At 31.8% G+C, this 20,589-nt stretch overlaps 1 protein-coding gene across 4 annotated transcripts in view; it reads right to left on the bottom strand.

Moving 5' to 3' along the window:
• The window catches only part of GLS (glutaminase), an 80,794-nt gene that overhangs the window by 29,270 nt on the left and 30,935 nt on the right, over positions 1-20,589 (bottom strand). Inside the window, exons 1-8 of one of the 4 annotated variants that reach the window (XM_007114606.4) lie at positions 17,144-17,159; positions 16,310-16,342; positions 16,162-16,220; positions 11,967-12,033; positions 11,337-11,387; positions 8,707-8,883; positions 6,403-6,534; positions 5,281-5,373 (exon numbers count right to left, since the gene is read on the bottom strand). In XM_007114606.4, coding sequence (XP_007114668.1) covers positions 5,281-5,373; positions 6,403-6,534; positions 8,707-8,883; positions 11,337-11,387; positions 11,967-12,033; positions 16,162-16,217 — 576 coding nt within the window. In that variant the 5' untranslated portion in view covers positions 16,218-16,220; positions 16,310-16,342; positions 17,144-17,159. Of the gene's footprint in view, positions 1-3,613; positions 4,296-5,280; positions 5,374-6,402; positions 6,535-8,706; positions 8,884-11,336; positions 11,388-11,966; positions 12,034-16,161; positions 16,221-16,309; positions 16,343-17,143; positions 17,160-20,589 lie in introns of those variants that run through there. The other 3 variants (XM_024115586.2, XM_024115587.3, XM_024115585.3) reach the window with 3 other exon arrangements.

Raw genomic sequence — 20,589 nt, 5'->3', positions numbered from 1 at the left:
TATTATATTTAATATAAAATGGTAAAGAAGGAACTAAACAGAAAGCATGTTACTGTAAAAAAAAATGCATTCTAGCATTTTCAAGACCATCATGGAGAAAAACAAATTTTTACAAATGAATAGCAAAGACTCTTAAAACTAAAAATTGTGCACAATTTTTAGAATAAAACTATTCCATAAAGTAAACTGTTCAAACTAAGAAGTACATTATTTTAAGTTGAATACAATCCTTCAATATAATAATTTTGGACACTACTTTAAAGTCAGCTTCCACATGAAATCTGATGTTCTTGCTTTCCCTTTTGTGGAGTTCTACAATATCATTATTCTGCTCTGACAGTGCTAGTAGTGAATGGGAGCAAAACAGAAACCACAAATCTTTAAAGGTAAATTGAATAAGTAAAATATGTAATATTTTATAAATTCTGGGGGCAGCAAAAATGTTCGAAGTTCTCTTACGACAAAACCTGGAATAGATCGATGAACCATTTACAGTTACATACTATGTAAAAATAATTGCTGCTGATTTTTAGGCTATGGATAATGGACATAGATAAATATAAAGATAGATAGACATCTATTAGATATACACATAAACACATACATTGTATATAAATTATCAGGATACCGACTGACAATATCAGTCTATATCAGTGGTTATTTCCACATACATACATGCCTATGAAACTACACTGTCAGATCAAGCTCTGAGTTACCTCTCTGTTTCAAATGGATTAAAAACATCAACAACAAAAACAACCCCAAATGTATCTTTAATAGCAAGTGATCACAAACTTACATATTGAATATACCATGACAATGGAACTGCCTATTTACTAATCCCAAAAGAACTTTATGAAAAAAGCCCACAGATAAATACAAATTCCTGTAAACAACAGTATTTCCCCTTCAAAGAGTTTTTAAAACTTCTACAATATATTTGGGATGTCTTCTCTGGATATGAATGGAAGATTTCATCAAACAAAAATTTAAAGTACTGTATTTGACCTACAATGCATGTAACCTCATTATAATTTGGATCATGCTGTGGAAATATACTAAGTTTCTTCTGAAAGTTAAATTCCTTAAAAAGTAGTTAGGGTGAATTTCAATATTACAGTTATTCTACTCAATATACATTCTACTGAGACTGACAGTTCTATTCTAAAGCAGTAATACTCTTAATTTGATTTTAGCAACATGTTATTCCTACTCTGGACAATAGGTAAAATAACAATTACACAGTGAATCACTGATATTCTTCCTCAGAAAGCAGAAAGAACCTGCAAATGGGGTAGTGGGTTTGTTTTTTTTTTTTTAAGTTGTCAAATGGAAAAACAACAAAAAAAATTGGGAGAAAAGTCTTTATTCAAATACTTCTAGTACAACCAATAGAAAAACGTCCTCCCCGCAAAAAAAAAAAACCCCACCAACGCTATACTGCCTTAAAAAAAAAAGAATCAAATGAAGCCCTTGAGTATTTCTATACTTTCTCTTCACAGCAGCCTCAGAATTAGCTAAAAATATAAAGCATTTTAATAATATCTTCATAAAGAATGACTTTTAAAGTTAAAATTCCAACTATTGTACTTAAAATGCTGAAGTTGCTTTCATAAAAAAAAACAATAAAATCAGCTTAAAATAAATTTATTGTACAATACAAAAAGTAGGTATACTGGAAAATAAAAGGTACATTAATATACAAAGCAAATAAAAGAAAGCTAAATAACACAAATGGTTTAATCCAAACACTAAGATAAAATGCACAACATTTATGCTAAAAATAAAGTATTTCAGAAAGAATATGCATTTCAAATGAAATGTTAATGATGGAAAAAAAAGAAAAACAGATATGCTAACTTCAAAATGCTTGAATATCAAGAATCAGTAATGGCATAAAACATTAAATCCAACAATACTGGGTACTTTTCAAGAACTTTATTTGAAAAGATATTTAAAATACTGAAAGAATCAAAATAATGTCTTTAAATCCGGCAAAGGTTTTCCGTTTTGTTTTTTTTTTTTAAATAAAGTTTGGGGGCCTATTCACAGTATCTTCCCTCTTCTTCCATTTATACCTTCCTACAAAAATTTCTGGATGCTCATCCTTAACAAGATTCTATAAACAAAGTAGCTTAGGTAACCCTACTCCATTGGTAAGTGTGTATTTAAGCCTTACCAACATAGTAAGTGGCACAAATTAACATAATTTTGAAATCTATACAAATATGGACACAATATGAAACATTAAGTTTCCACTTTATAAAGTAAAACCTACCTCCAAATGAAACAGTAAAATGTAACAATTAGAGCACAGGGGGAAAAAAATAAAGCCTCTTTTGCAAACTATAAATTTAGACATTCATTCCCCCAAAGCACAATAGCTCTGTGAAACTAATTCGAATGACACTGTTCAAAGGTATAGCAGAGGTAAGGCCTTGAGGCACACCATTCTCATGTAAATGGCCAAACCAGAAGCATCCAGTTAGGATTTGCATCTGTACATCAGAGGAACACTGAATTAGCCATAAAATCCTTGGTAATATCCTCTAAAACCTAACGTATAATTATTTAAATATATGTTTAATACTTCAGTTAGGCCAAAAGACTTTTGACCAAGTTTGGAAAGGAACTTCTTTTCCTAATATCATAGTTCCCAAACTCATATAATCAAGACTTTCTATATCTGTATTTGCACTAGCATCTAAATCATCCAGGAAAAAACTTTTTGCTACACTACAATTACTTTTGTAGACTTTACCCTACCACATGTATGCCATGATACTAAGCAACTACCAAGTTCTCCTTCTGACCTCACCCCTGCCCTCCAAAATCTTGAAGCTGTGGGGGAACTGTGGGGAGAACCAGAGAGGTACACAGAGGAAGGAAGAAGTGTGAATAGGTCGTACACAATTTTACAATCACTTTGCCAAGACTGACTTTAAACATTGTGAATTATTTGAAATTAGGTTGTGTAGAACCTATAGTCCTTTTCTTAAAAACAAGTTTTGATTCTCAATATTGCATTTATATAACCGAACAAAAGGATTCAGATCTAACAGGCATTTTAGTAGCATACTAACTACCTTCAGACTGAATTCATTTCCTAAATACTCTAAAAGAATTCAAATAAAACAAACTTTATGAGATGTTATTATAATTTATCATAAAAGATTCATTAGCATTTGTGAAATTATTAAAAGCTAAAAACCAAGATTCACCATTCATACTTAAATATAACATGGAAAAAGTTACGTGGATATTACGAAAATAAAATTGTTCAGGTAAACATTTCACTTGAAGACACTCCCTGCTGCTCCTTCTGAGTAACCATTATAGCTTTTTAACAATGAAACATGTCATATTACATCTGAAATTCTTTGGCTGGAATGCTTTAATAACATAAGACACTCCTGTACATGACAATTCTGACAGAACAAAGGAGTTGCAAAGTGAAAAAGCAAAGACATTTTAAAGTGTTTGATAAAATTTTAAATAAATTTTTAAAACTTTAAAGCCAAAAAAAAAAGTTAAAGCCAATCTACTACTAAAAACAGCATAATATCTTAAGCTAATTTTATAATCTACTGCTATATTAAATAATTTGGAATTTATTATTAAGTCTTATTTTTGTATTTAGCACAGAAATACTTTCTATTGCTACTAGAGACATCATGTCAGTTTTAAAACTGGAAAAGAAAAAATAAAATGGATGAAATTTATGAGTTCAGTGTGTGGGTTTCAGAACCAAGAAATTACAAATTTCTGTTACTATTTTAAAATGGGATTATCTGACTGCATATATAGTTAAAATTTTAATTACACCAAGAAAATTTTTTAAGAAATTTTTCCTTTCATTTTTAAAAAATAAAGCAAATTTGCTTTATTTACTTATAAATACTTTTAAAAAGACTGACAAATCCACTTTTTAATCTATTAACTTTACACAAAGATTAAAAGAAAAAAAACTCTATGGCTCCAGCACCCAAGGTTGAGAACACAAAAAACTCAAATAAATATAGTATGCCAGAAAACTAAAGATGTTTGAAAGGTTAAATGAAGAACATTCTGAAACTAGAACCCATTTCTTTAGCTTTTCTCTCCCAGACTTTCCATTCTATATACTACAGTTGTAGAGATGTCCTCATTTGACTCAGGTGACACTTTTTTCCATACTGTCTCTTTTAAAGCAAGTTCTTGTTGGAGACTTTCATAGTCCAATGGTCCAAAGGAATGCTAGTTGTTCAAGCAACATACATAATTTATTAGTGCACTTGAGTGAAGAAAGGTCCAAGCTATAAAACGGTATTTTTCAATGAATGTTATTAAAATCTGTTAACATTTTTCACCCACCACCATCTGATGTTTTGCTCCATGTTACTCATGTTGATGCCCATGGAAGTTTCTATTCTGTCGGCTTTGCGTAATTCTCATATATTATTAGAAGTTACTTTGATTGGAACTAACGATAGGAAAATTTACTTAGTATGTGTTAAAATTTTTTTCTAATTATAAGTGCTTCATACATATTAGCTTCAAGTCTAGTTAGGTAATTTTACTCTAAACATTTTCCATTTGGGATGCAAAGAAATTTAAATTCAAAACAAGTCCTTTAATGCAGTGAACAACAACGAAGACAAAAAAAAATCTTGTTCCTGGAATGTGAGCCCTGACTCCTTTAAAAAGGAGTATATATGTGCAAAAATATGAAGCCAAACACAGTGATAATAAACAAATATTACCTTAAAATAACAGTGTCAGGAATATTGAATTAAATATTGCATTTCTACAGAAAAATACTTCATCTATGGTGACCTATAAAACTTACTATGAAGCTTTGTCAGGTCTCTCACTAATACTATAATCCTTTCCCATTTACATATCCATCCACATCAAAATAAACTTCAATTTAAGACTATAACTGACAAATATTAAGAGTAAAAACAGGCTTTCTCTTTATAGCATGTAGCACTTTCCAATTTGTCTTCTTTTAACAGAATCAATTTTTAAAAATATTGCTTAAAATAGCAGAAAAATGGGGGAAGGGAGAAACCCCTGCTCCTAGGCTAACCAGTTCCAATTTAAATAAAACAGTAATATTTAATATCTATGTACTATTGGTCCAGGATGATAATGTCAACAATTTTTTTACACTCATTTGTTATTAGTAAAGATATGAGGCCACTAACAAACTAAACTAAGTTTTACTTAAACTGGTGAACCTCATTTTCTCTCTCTTACAAAAAATTACATAATAATCTAAATAAGAATTTTGCTTACCCTTTGATCACCACCTTCTCTTCGAGGATCAAGTTTTTTTGCAAAGTGTCTCAAATTATCATAGTTATGGAAATTACACAGAGAAACAAGATCCTATAATTAAACAAAACAGGTATAAGAAACTGTCTAGTCATTGGCTATTGTTTTTTCACATTTTAATAAATTACACTAATACTGTCCAACTTAACTACTATCTCATGGAAAGGACCATTGCATGTTAATAAAGCAGCATGATGCATCAAAAAGAGAATTGAAATCAGAATAAGAAGACGTGGGTTACAGATTTTGAAAACACTGCTTACTAGCCTGACCCTAGGGCTCCACCACTCAAATTGTTTAACTGCCGTTTCCTGTAAAATGGGCAATATAATAATAGGCCACATGAAATAATTTTTCTGTCAAATAACTATAAAGCTGCACAAAAATATAAAGAAATATTCTGGTTATAATCTATTTTAATCTATAAGGAATCCAATGTCACTCTCTAGTTTTTGTAAAATATGTAAAACTGAAAAATAAATTGGAATTTTAATTGAGAAAGTCTGCAGAAAAAATTATACTTAGTGCAGACTATAGGAAGTAGTAAACGTAAAAATCAGAAGATAAAATATTAGCAGGACTTGGGTGACAACAAAAAATACTGAATACTGAATACTCTTAACTATAAGAGTAGTAATAATTTTAAACTGCAGTATTTATGTCCTCAAAAAAAAAAAAAAGGACTTTTAAAGGTAGTTTATGGATAAAGATATTCAACCATGCAGATTAAAGATGACAGTGTAAACTATAATAATCTTTCATTTATGTTGGGATTTAAATGACTTCTCCAAGTTTAATATCTTTTGCTGAGCTTTTGGAAACTGAAAACTAATTATAACCATGAAAATTAAAATATGAGCATCAAACAAGTGTAATTTGTAATTAGTGATGATGATTATATGGGAGCTGTGTGGTGGAGGCAATTTAAAGCTCCTTTATGAACATGTCCATGGCTACCGAGTAACTGACAGACTGGCAGTGAGAGTGCCAACAATCAATAAACTCTGGAAATGAGTAAAAAAGTAGAATCATCAGATGGCTCAACTTATATGATCATTACTTTCATTAAGAAAATATGCTTACGTGACAGAAGTGAATTCCCTTAACACTGTTGCCCATCTTGTCCAGGGGAGGAGACCAGCACATCATGCCCATGACATTGGGGACAACTAAAAGAATGCCCCCAGCAACTCCAGATTTTGCAGGAAGACCAACCTGAAAATAATTTGAAAAAAATGGACATTCATGTTAACATTTTAAAATAAGAAAAGTTATGTCCAACAATAAGGGAACTGGTTAAAATATTATGGTATATATATCCATACAGAATTCCAACATTAAAAATGTTGTAGATATGTATTTATCAACATGTTTATAATATAGTAAATGAAAAGAGTTATAAAACAGTTGGGATATATTTAAATATAAGAAAAAATTTGAAAGATATACTCTAAGGAATTAAAGTAGATTACATCTAAATTGTGGGGCTATGCACATTTTTATTTTATTCTTTTTGACTGTATTTTCTTATTGTTTTATAATAAACATGTATTGCTTTTAAGTATGAAGTGATTTTCAAAAAATATTTTATGACTAAAACAATGAGAAATTATCTCTTCTTAGAAGATTCTCTATTGTATACTGGCAGAGAAATTCTAAAGAATAGAGATAAGATGGTACTAATTCAAATTAATCCTCTTCAAAACATTTAAGCTTACATTATGTAAAATTTGACAACAATTATGATAAAAGACAAAATTAATGTCATCAGGGCAGTGTTCATTAATGGCTTACTAACCATTCAGACCTCTTACTAGAAGTAATCTTGCACAAAAGTAACAAAACAAAATAATCACCTGAATGGGGCCTACCAATTTACAGGGAATACCAGGGACAAAGGAAGGGACGTAATAAGCAAAATCAAAACACTAAGAAACTGTACAGGAAAAAATGACCTAGTTTTTTCAACCAAAAATAACAAGAAAAAAGAGGTTAAGGGGGAGACTAAAGATTTTAAAAATAATAATAGAGACACAACCAACCACAATGTATGGCCCGTATTTGTAACCCAAGTGAAACAAATTGTAAAATAATAATTAAGATAATCCAGATAATCTGAATATTGACTATTTTTTAAAATGTATTTTATTGAAGTACAGTTGATTTACAACGTTGTGTTATTTTCTGCTGTACAGCAAAGTGATTCAATTATACATATATTCTTTTTCATATTCTTTTCCATTATTGACTAAATATTTTGATGATATTAAAGATTAAAATTCTTTTCAGATTTTTATACATAACAATGGTGCTGTGTATGTTTTAGAGTCCTTATCATTTAGAATTACATACTGAACTATGAAAAGGGTGGGGGAAGTAGGTGTAATATAGATGAAACAAGATTGGTCATGTATTGATAATTACTGAAGTTGAGCGAAGGGGACCTATTTATTTATTTACTTTTATTGAAGTATAGTTAATTTACAATGTTGTGTTAGTTTCAGGTATACAGCAAAGTGATTCAGTTATACATATATATATATTTTTTTAAGATTCTTTTCCCTTATATGTTATTATAAAATATTGAGTAGAGTTCTCTGTGCTATACAGTAGGTCCTGTTGGTTATCTATTTTAAATATAGTAGTGTGTATATGTTAATCCCAAACTCCTAATTTATGCCTCACCCCCCCTTCCCCTTTGGTAACCATAAGTTTGTTTTCTATGTCTGTGGATCTATTGCTGTTCTGTATATAATTTCATTTGTTCATTTTTCTTTTAGATTCCACACATAAGTGATATCATATGATATTTGTCTTTCTCTAACTTTAAATGCATCTATTTTTCTATTTTTAAAATTTTCAAAATAAATTTTTAGGGCATTATGACTAGACTAGACATAGAATGAAACAAGAAAAGTCTACAACATTTCATAAGTGGCGAATGCACAACAGAGCTTAAAGGAGTATATTTTTGTTAAGTTTTAACTTTAATATACTTTAAGTCCTTTAAAACACCTACGGCTGTAACCAAAGATGTTAAACATCAGTTATGCACTCCTTCTGAACTTAAAGAATTCCTGAGGTATGTAATCACCATAATATTAAACATTAGCAACTAAAGGTAAAGTCTGTACTAAGCCTGTACAGTGAAATGCCTTAAAAATAAAAGTGATAAGGTTCTATAAATTAAACTTCAAGTTCTTAAGAACATGTCGTAGACTGCTTAACTCTATTTCTTACCAATTCTGTAACAAATTAACCTTGAAAACAAGCCTCTCTCTCAAAAATTAATGTACAGCTCTAGAAGCAAAGTTCAAACTGTATTTTTAAAAGAACTAGTCCAGACTAGTTTCCTGCCAGAGAAATTAAGATTAAACAATTACTTACATGGAAAGCAAACTGCCCCGAGAAATCATACATGCCACAGGAATGCATCAAACTGAGTGTATTTCGAACTGCTTCAGGACTCAGTACTCTTTCACCAGTAATTGGGCAGAAGCCACCATTAGCCAGTGTTGCCGCCAGCACACTAGCTGATTCACAAGTTACTTCAATGGAGCATAGCTAAAAGGAAGAAAAAACTAAATTCTGAAAATTTAGGCTCACATTATTTTTAGTAGTACAGTTGACCTCTAAGATAATCTGTGTCATCTGGTATTTCATACAGATCTGAAATATTTCTTCCAAAGGGATAACTTGATGACATAGAAAGATTTAAATGTGAACAATGTTCTAGCCCCTTTAAGGTTTATCCTAATTTGCCCAGTTATTCAGCCTTTTAATGGCAGACCAAAGATAGGAAGAGCCAGCTCCTAAGCACTAAGATTTGTAATTGCCTCATGTGATATTCATGTGATATTCAAATTTGCTTAAATATTAATGCTTTCTGTAGGATACACAAACATAATTATTTTTAACTCAACAGGGAGAAAAGAGCCGAGATCTATTTTTAAAATAAAGCAACATTCATCAGTATTTTGACAGTTCGCATCTACATGAGAAACTGATACTTTAAGAAAAAATTTACGGACACCTTGCCTGGAACAAAGCTCAGCATCCCCATACGGCAACATGCAAAGGACTAAAGGAAAAAAATCTAAGACAGTTCTAGCCTACATGCTCTGTGTGCCTAAAACCAAAATGTTACATTTTAAACCATTCATTAACATTCAAATAGTTATTTGATATTGACTATGGGTGCTAGATATACTATAATGAATGAAAAAAGTGAAGTCCAGGTACACTGTAGGGTGAAATTTTTGCATTTCAGTATAATCAAAATAATGGAAATAGTTTACCACACCAAACCCAAATTTACCCATAAAACTAAAACAATAAATAAATGCTCTATTTAACTTTTCACTAACAGTAACCAAAACTGAGAGGAAAGTGGAGGAGAAGGAGAAGGTAGGAAGTAGGAAGAAAAAGACATGACAGTTCTCAACTTATAATTTTCCTTTCTCATACCAAGATCTTTAAGAGGCACAAAGGGGTTTGGAAATAGCAGTAAGGAAACTAACTGCAGTGAATTTGAAAACTGATTAGAAGCCACTTTTGACTGACTTCCACTTTTGCCTATTTATGTTAAAACCCCTTCCCTATTTCTTCAAAACTACAGAATCTACTTATTATATGGACCCACATAGCAAAGACTTATAGTACAGGTGATTTAATTATGAAAGGCTTTCTAAAAGAAGATTTAAACTCCAATGACCAATTCCTACTTTATAATTAGTATTAATGGAAATTTTGTTTGTCATAAGGTGATACACTTCCAATTTGACAAATCGCAATTTAAGAGTACTCTCCTGGTAGCCTGACAGATGTTCAGTTAGATGCAGCCTTTCTCCAAAAGAGCAAGTAAGTTTTCTATGGCTGTCTCTTGATTTTTGCCCTGAAGTATAGAAATTTCACAGTAGATTAGTAGCACCTAAGCTATGACAGCCAAAGTTAAATACGTGTACCAAAGGAAAAGAAACATTAACGTATGGAAGAAATCCATATAGGCTAGGGAAAAAATAAGGGACACTGGATAAAAAGTAAATATGACACTGTATTTCATATAACATTTTATAGTTTCAAAGGAATTTCACATACATCTCATGTACTTGTCCACTGTAATGCAGGAAGTTAGGTCAAGCATATGCTACAGATAATGAAACCAGGGTTCAGTAATTGAAACTAAGTCACATGGCTAAAACGTAGCCAGGTTAGACTGATTTTCTATTGATAGTCTGGATTCCCAATTCATAGTTCTTCACAATAGGCAGGTGACAAACTGTGACCTGGACTTCCATCAAAATCTACTCGTTACCAACTTTCCTTATATATTCTTTACGATTACTAAAAGGTTACCTTAAAAAGTAAAGGCAGGCAATGTAAGGTAAAACAGAAATTAACAATAATTAATTTGTTACTACGTAGCTTCACATTACAAACTCATCAGAAGCACCAATGGCATTAAATCTGTAAGAATGAATTGAACTGAAAATATGGGGGGAAGAGAAGGATGTCCAGGAAGGCTATCTTGAGTTCTATACCACAGAAGATTATGTAAATGGCCCCCTCCCCCATGAATATCGAAAGCTAACTTATTAGAAAATCCATTATGTGACATTGTAGAAATGAACTAAACAAACAGAGAAAATGCCACTTTAGAATGTTGAATATGAACCTTCTGATAAAGAAACAAGTAACTCCTTCAAACAAAATTTTAAAACTAAGAAAACAGAGCTCAGTTTATAATAAAGAGAAGCCAATTGCTGGAGCTGTAAATTATTTTCCATATTTCTTAAATATAATATTTTTATAGAAAAAAACATTTCCCTGTTACATTCTGAGACATCACTTTTTAGGAGATACAGACACGAGATTGCCTTTAACAAGGACATTTTTTCAAAAGTCAATGGGAAATGTATTTTCTCTCTGCCTAAAGCCAAGATTTCAGAGACATCTATATTCTGCAAAATGTGACACACCCATTTAGGTACATAATTCATACAGTTAAGATAAATTACCTGGAAATAGAAGTCTAATATACCAACCATGTCTGTGCCTTCTGGAAAACACTGAAAAAACAGAAAGGCAATTAAAAATATAGGCACACGGGGAAAAAAAAATGCACACAAGTAAAAGATACATGGAGATTAAATTTAAAATATACACGTTTCATCCTAATTGAGAACAAAATAGCACACAACCTATAAAAGGGTGCAAACATGAAATAATGAAGAATAAATCAAAATTACACCATGTAATTATCCAGATTTCTAGATACTCGTTTAACTGGCAATGATAAACTGATTCATAATTCATGAACCAAGTTATTAGACCAGCCACTTAAAATTTAAAAATCAAGTGTAACCAGCAATAGTCAAGCGTTATGCTTTTGAAAAATGGGCTAATCCTTAAGCAAAATTTGCATTACTATAACTAGTCAAATATTTGAATACTACCAAATACAAATTGCTTGAATATTAACACTTTGATAGTATTAACTCAACAGTGTTTTGCAAAACCTCTGCACCTTAGTCATAGGTAGCTGCTTAAAAGCTATTGTTGAGTTTTATTATACTTCATGTATTTTAATAAAATTTTTTATTTAATAAATAAAAGAATAATTTGAAATAGAAACAGAATTTAAAAACCTTTTTTTCTTTTAAGTAATATCCTATTGCAAAATTTCGATCTCCACTTTCTCTTTCAGACTGAAACCTAAAAGAAAAAAAAACATTTGCTCCATTTATTTACTTTCTGTAAAAGCATGATTGTTCTGTAGGTTAATTTGTATAGCAAAGTGCAGTATAAAGAACACTGACCTAAGAGTCAAGGCTGCTGGATTCCAGTCCCAGTTCTGTCAACAGGTTAGCTATGTGGCCTTGGGCAAGTCATTTAAGTAACAATTCTTTCTGCCTTAATTTTCTCAGCTGTAAAAGGACTGAAATGAACTAGGTCCTTTCTAGTCTTCATATTTTGTGAATAAAGAAGCTAATTTTTAAATTATCAAATATTCAACTGTTCAAATTTACTATTAATTACAGACTCTTCTGACTCCCCCCAAAAGTACACTAAATAGTCAATTCCAACTGAGAGAATCTATGGAAATTTCACTGAGATAGACATGAAATGGACCTTACAGCATTTGCTGAATTAATAAATTTCTGGGGGAAGCCTAGGAAGTGGCAAATATTATACAGCATGAACAAAGTTATAAAAGACAGGACTTCATCAAAGAATGGCAAATATTCTGATGTATCTTGGAAAACAGTTTCATGGAGAAGAGTGGAGAAATCCCAAACCAACAAAGGAGACTAGGACAAAATTATCAAGACTGATAAATGTTAAAAAATGTAATGGCTACTGATTACCTACAAAATGAAAGCTTGAAGGCTTTCAAACAAGTTCCCTTATCAGATCTACATTTTAAAAGGATAACTCTGACATCAGTTTGGGAAAAGGGAAAAAGAAAGGATGAATGATATTATTAGAAGACTACTGTAATGAGAGCTATAGGAAGCCCTAACTTAGGTAGTGATGATAGGAATGGAAGGAGAGGTATGATCAAACATGAGAGCAGTGGACAAGTCTTCCAACCTAATAGGAAAGAGGAGAAACAGGGTAAAGTCTGGTACAAAGCCTAGATTTCTAACGTAGTCTACAGAAAGGATGGCAATATCAACTGACATTGGGATCCTTAGGGCAATGAGCAGTTTAGTAAGGAAGAGAATGAGTTTTGATTTAGACAGATTTTATCTGTGGTACATTTAAGAGCTCAACCTATAAGAGTTCAGAAGGGGGACTTCCCTGGTGGCACAGTGGTTAAGAATCCGCCTACCAATGCCGGGGACATGGGTTTGAGCCCTGGTCCAGGAAGATCCCACATGCCGCAGAGCAACTAAGCCCATGCACCACAACTACTGAGGCTGTGCTCTAGGGCCCGCGAGCCACAACTACTGAAGTTTTGTGAATAAAGAAGCTAATTTTTAAATTATCAAATATTCAACTGTTCAAATTTACTATTAATTACAGACTCTTCTGACTCCCCCCAAAAGTACACTAAATAGTCAATTCCAACTGAGAGAATCTATGGAAATTTCACTGAGATAGACATGAAATGGACCTTACAGCATTTGCTGAATTAATAAATTTCTGGGGGAAGCCTAGGAAGTGGCAAATATTATACAGCATGAACAAAGTTATAAAAGACAGGACTTCATCAAAGAATGGCAAATATTCTGATGTATCTCGGAAAACAGTTTCATGGAGAAGAGTGGAGAAATCCCAAACCAACAAAGGAGACTAGGACAAAATTATCAAGACTGATAAATGTTAAAAAATGTAATGGCTACTGATTACCTACAAAATGAAAGCTTGAAGGCTTTCAAACAAGTTCCCTTATCAGATCTACATTTTAAAAGGATAACTCTGACATCAGTTTGGGAAAAGGGAAAAAGAAAGGATGAATGATATTATTAGAAGACTACTGTAATGAGAGCTATAGGAAGCCCTAACTTAGGCAGTGATGATAGGAATGGAAGGAGAGGTATGATCAAACATGAGAGCAGTGGACAAGTCTTCCAACCTAATAGGAAAGAGGAGAAACAGGGTAAAGTCTGGTACAAAGCCTAGATTTCTAACGTAGTCTACAGAAAGGATGGCAATATCAACTGACATTGGGATCCTTAGGGCAATGAGCAGTTTAGTAAGGAAGAGAATGAGTTTTGATTTAGACAGATTTTATCTGTGGTACATTTAAGAGCTCAACCTATAAGAGTTCAGAAGGGGGACTTCCCTGGTGGCACAGTGGTTAAGAATCCGCCTACCAATGCCGGGGACATGGGTTTGAGCCCTGGTCCAGGAAGATCCCACATGCCGCAGAGCAACTAAGCCCATGCACCACAACTACTGAGGCTGTGCTCTAGGGCCCGCGAGCCACAACTACTGAAGCCCACATGCCTAGAGCCCGTGCTCCACAACAAGAGAAGCCACCACAGTGAGAACCCTGCGCACTAGAACAAAAGGTAGCCCCCGCTCGCCGCAACTAGAGAAAGCCCGTGCGCAGCAACAAAGACCCAACACAGCCAAAAATAAATAAATTTAAAAAAAAAAAAAAAAAAAAAAAAGAGTTCAGAAGGCTGCTGCTAAAAGAGGAACTGTGTGTGACACTCTTCTTATTATCGATCAGGGGCAGACAGCTCCTTCTAACTGCACGTTTTAATATTTCTATGGTTGGAAAAAAAATGTTGGATATGGAAAAGTTCTTGGAAATGAACTTGTCATACTTTAAAAAAAAATCAATATAGTATAGATAAAGTAGTAACAATTCAGCAATGATCACAGTGCCTACCACATAGTTCTGTTCATCAAACATTGTGTTCAGTACTTACTATCCACTAGATAACAGGAATACAGAAATGAATTGGAAGATACTCTATCCAGGTCTTAAGGAAGTTAGAGTATAATGGTGATGACGAGGCAAAAAGAGACATAGAATCATAGAATAAGTTCAATAAAATATGGTAATATGAGAGCACAGAAGGAAGGTGAGATGAGATTCATAAAAAACTTCCTGGAAAAGATCCTTAAGCTGATGAATAAAAGCTGGTAAGGCAGACAATGTGAAATACAAAGCATCACCTAGTTTAGTTTTCAAGCCAAAACTGCTTAAGCTTTATCTAATCACAAGGAAACAATCAGACCTATTCAAAATAAGGAATGTCTACTACAGCCCATGGGCCAGATGTGGCCCATGCTTTTATAAAGTTTTTTGGAACACAGCCTCATAGTGTTTATTGCTTGCTTTCCTACTGAAACAGTGGAATTGAATAGTTGCAACAGAGACCATATGGCCCCCAAGTACAAAATATTTACTATCTGGTCCTTCACAGAAAAAGTTAATTCCTGTTCTATAAGACAAATGGTTGGTACTCTTTGAAAAAGGCCAGTTAGTAAAATTTTAAAAAGGGTCTAGGGTAGGGGGACTGTTCTATTTTAAAAAGACAAAAAAGACATAACAAAAGTTATGCATGACACTGATCCTGAAAAAAATAAAGGCCATAAAAGGCATTTACATACAGGACAGTTGAGGACATTTATATATTGATTAATATCATGATATTTTAAAATTAATGTTAATGTTCTTAATAAATGTGTTGCTGGCATTGTGATTATAAAGGAGAATGTCCTTATTCTTAGCATATACATGCTGAGTAATTTAAGGGTGAAGTAGCATGAGGTCTACAACTTAATTTCAAACAGTTCTGAAAAAAAAACCCCACATATATATATATTTACACATATGTACATGTATATGTATATAGAGATACACACTTATTTTAAACTGTCCATCTAAAGAGAGAGACAGGTTGAGAAAAAGCAAACAAGACAAAATATTAATCAGAAAATATAAGTGAAAGATATCCAGATTTTCATATTTTGTCTTTCAACTTTTCTGTAGATTTGCAAATTTCAAAATAAAAAGTCGGGGTAAAAATCAAGTTAGCCAGGCACAGAGAGATTATGAGAGGTAAGACAGTACTATAGGCAAAGAGAAAATTGAGAAAGTGCCAGTCACTTAAGGTAAACTTAAGGTCTCTTCTAATTCTATGATTTCCCACAAGAAGTTTATCAAAACTAGTTAAAGCATTTTAAGTGTCCTCCCTCAGGTAATTTAGAAATCATACATTTCTCTCTAATGACCAAATTCTAATTATTTATTCACTGAAGTATACATACATGGAGTCACAAAACAGTATTTAAAATAAAATTCTATAATCTAATTTTTAAAAATAATTTCAAGAGATCTGACCTATCATAAAAACCTAAATCATAAATCAGACTCACGTTGCATTACTGAATCCAACATACTCATTACCAGCCATCTTATTCAAAAATTGCATTACCTATAAAACAAAATTAGAAAGTATTTTTAGTAATCAAAAAACAAATATAAAGAATGTAGCATGAAAACTGAATTCTATATTGTACTTACATAGTCAAATTTTTCAGCATTATTCACTCCTTGCTGCAAAGAAATGAGACATAAATATGTTAATATAGGGCCCCACCCCAGTTAAGTTTTAAGCGAATATAATATCAAAATTCCAAACTGCTATCATTATAATTAATATACTGCACATTAGTACTTTTAAAGCTAGGAAATACTTCTAAGGTAATTTAATATTTACATAAGCTTTTTTTATGTGTTCTTACATTAACACTCATATGTTGAGAATGGATCTGAATTACAAAGGGAATGCTTTATTTTAAGTATAACTTTTCCCAACCCAAAGTTACAGAAGTTTAAATATAAGCTCCTCAAACCCCCTTATCTTTCATAACACCACATAATCTAATCTGCTAGAATGTATGTTATTTATTTAATTTCACATTTTAAAAAAACTTAAAATAAAGTTTTACCCTTAGCAAAGAATTAGGTATATATAAATTATGGTTTTCAATTAAGAACAATCTACTTATATTTCTAAAATAAACTTAAACCAGTATTAGAGTTAGAAAATGAGTTATGTTGCAAAGCTATCTTTTACAATTCTAGTATATGTAAACATTCTGGATACATTTTACTAATGTAGAGAAAGCTCTACCTTTAATATCTCATTTGTTACAACAATACTTGAACTAAAAAAATTATATTTCGTAGTCTAAAAAAATTAGCTACATTTGTATTTAGCGTTATGCCAATTCAGAGTATGGAAGATGTATTGTTTCATCACTTCTATTTCTGACATGTTAGCTACTGCAAATGTCAATAGGAAAAACCTATGTAATGTAGATCAGTTCAAGTAGCCAAATGGTTTCATTTTACCTCGGCGAAGTTTACAAAGCAGTAAGTTGTAGATCTGAAATCAAACGTATTAATTGGTGATATGCACCCAAAAGAAACAATACATCTCTAATTTTTAAAACAAGTTTAAAATGAAGTAATTTGACAACTAAAATTGTAAAAACAAAAATTTTTAACTTTACCCTCAAAAAACCCAAAACAATACACTTTAAAATTTTATTTGGTGGGGGGGGGGGACTTGTACCAAGTATTATTTAATTGAATAAAGCCAGGTTCATTATCCACTTTACAAGTGGATTAGGATGTGGTTGATAATCTGTGAAGCCCTACAAATCAACTTATTTGAGAAAGAATGTGCAATCACATATACAATCAGTAGCTGGAAAGAACACCACACTATTTCATCAAAATCAGGCATTAACAAAGTTTAAACAAGTTAAGAATAATTTAGCTACAACCATATAGTAATCACTATCTATGTATTTTCTCTAAAGCGTCCTTTGACATATTTTTAAGTTTTCTTTCTTTATAATACACCAGAAATCAAAATGTAGAAATGTAACTCCAAAGCTGTTCAATGAAAAATAATTAAAAGAAGAAATTACCAACTTCATTGAACTGTTGCAGTTGTCAAAATATTCCATAGATCCTAATGCTGTAAAATATGTAACAACATTTAAACCACAAAAACCTTTTTAACCTTTGAAAAAGCACAAAAAACAACTCTTTTGGAAAAGGATGTCAGCATTTGCATTGGGATGTCACATGGATAATTACTGGTTATACAATTAATCAATGTAAAATAAACAAGTTATATTTGAACTTTCATTCTCTGACCTAAACTGTACCCTATAAAACTAATACAAATTTTCTTTGTTTAGCTGTCATGTTTAATTTTTAAAAAACCAAAAACTGTCTCAACTCTTGACTACAGTCACATTCTTGGTCTACTTTGCAGCATACTAAATTAAAGTACAATTAGGTTTTACTTCTATGCTATTTTAAAGAAACAACTGGTATTTATCAATGTCTATCATTATATAACATTTTGGGTAAGCTACTTGAAATGTCCTGGCAGATTATGTAAATAGGCAAAATAAAATATTTGAATGATTGTGCTGACTCAAGAAAGTCTCTACTCAAAACTTCCCAATTTAAATGTAAAAGTACTTGATTAATGTTTCTTCTTATTATCTACCTAGAAAGAGCATTTAATTGAAGTCAATGAAATATATTCCCCCCTGTAATCTCTTGGAAAGATTTCACGTACCCCAGGGATATGTGGGATTTAGTAATCATTATAAGATGTCATGTCATTTTAATTTTGAAAAATTTACAGTATAAAGTCTATGTGCAAAGATGTTAGAAAAAAAACACACATACACATACCAAATAACCTAGAGTAAATGCCCCCAGCCCCTGCACCGCCCTGCCAAAGCAAAAACACAAACTGTTAAAAAAAAAAAAATCATCATTTCTCCAGTAGTGAGGTACAGAGGGGTGAAGAAACAGATGTTATGAAAATTGAAGCCAGGAATGGGTAGATGGGGGATGGTTATACTTTTCTGTTTATTTTGTGTATGTTTGAAATTTTTCATACAAAATTAAAGGAAAAATGTTTATTTGCTAATAATTTTGCACAGTAATTACAAAACTGTTCCTTTAGAATATTTTCTTTCTTTTTTGAAATAGTAACTGATTTTTAATTAGTTCATGTATCAGTGGATATTTTCTAATGCTTAGAATAGAAGTTTAAATTCTCTTACTATTCTAAATTTTTACAGGTGTACAAGTTGAGAAATCCTGCTGACAATAGATGAGTAGATGGAAATAGGAAAGACTTTGTTATGGCAATGCACTCAATCCTTTACACATTTATCTCATTACATACAAAGGTCACACAGTAAAATATACCCTCAAAAACTACACTTAATGCTCTCATTAACTAACAACTTGATCAGATCCTCTTTCCATTTTGTTGAAACCAAAAATCTGGAAACAACCTGGTATATAAGATTTGTTCCCAGTCATTACAGTGATTACAGTGATTCACATCCTCAATACCATGACCACAATATTTCAAAATGTTCTCTTTTGATGGTGCCCAAGACGTTTTTACAACCTGAAGCAGTGCACCACAGTAAAATTTAGGACACAAGAAGTATATACCTTTTGGAAAATGGGAGGAAACCTAGACCAAAGGCAGGTTAATTTTAAGAAAGGCACATATGGAAATAGATTTAGAAACGGATAGTCTTAAAACTATCAATGCCTCTTTATCTCTTGGAAAAATATTCCCATGCCCAGGGATATGTTTATTTCAGTTTTAAGTCACTGCACAAGTATTATTAGATATCACATTATTTTAATCTTAAAATTACAGTAATTTATATTAAGTATGGTAGGAAAACTTAAAAAAGATAAGCTGGACAAAATACAGTTACCAAAATTTCTAACCCATTTACCACATGACTTTTAAAAAGCAAACCATGTGGTTTGTTTGAAAAGGTTAGTAATCAGACCTTGAGATTAGAAAATTATACAAATTTATTTTTCTATAAACATATCTATCAAGTTAAAGAATTTACATTCCTTTGCGGAAAACTTTTATGAATGAAAATTTGATAAAGAAGCACTGAGTTTTAACACCGGCTATTAAAAGAATTGATAAGTATACTGGAGTAGTTTTATAACCTGTTTATACAATATACTCATGAACTGAATCATGTATTATACATCACAACACAGGTGAAAATATCACTATTAACAGGGACATGTGCCAATAAATTTAATATTAATATGACTCATTTAAAGTCAATGCATTGATCACAGTTATTCTGTAAGTAAATCACTTGATTCCATTCATAAAGTATGGAGGTGTAGAAGCAAATTGAAAATTAGAAATCATAGAGGAAAAAGGCATAGAAGAAAGAGGCAAAAAGAGGTAACTAAAAATGATTTTACAAAACACTTGGTTTAATCTCTCCAAAGAAAATGCTTTAAAGCTAAATAATACGTGAGAATTAATATAAATATTACAGGTGAAAAATAATGTTCTAAATCTAGTATTTTCATAGATTAGCCCTAAAAATAAAGTAACAAAAAAGGGAATTCTGTTGACAACAAATTACCCGCCTTTTATTTGAGGAAAAAAAACCTCAAGCACATCAACTGATATAATCATGAAGTAAATAAGCCAACATAATCCTTTCTTATGAATGTTACCAAGTTCAAGGCATCATCCATTGCTCCCCAGAGCCACAAACTGCCTTAAAAATGTGGCTTATAAGCATGTGTAACAGGTGATTGCGAACATGACCAAACTGAACATTACACACATATTAACTAAATTTGTCTTGATTTTTTAATGGAGCATGATTAAATTATTTTTTTTGAAAAAGAGAGGAGGGCTTCCCTGGTGGCGCAGTGGTTGAGAGTCCGCCTGCCGATGCAGGGGACACGGGTTC

This window comes from Physeter macrocephalus, chromosome 2, assembly GCF_002837175.3.
Source record: "Physeter macrocephalus isolate SW-GA chromosome 2, ASM283717v5, whole genome shotgun sequence".
In the NCBI taxonomy this organism is placed as follows: domain Eukaryota; kingdom Metazoa; phylum Chordata; class Mammalia; order Artiodactyla; family Physeteridae; genus Physeter; species Physeter macrocephalus.
Note: the sequence above shows the minus strand (reverse complement) of the source record. Positions and strands in the feature narration are given on the sequence as shown.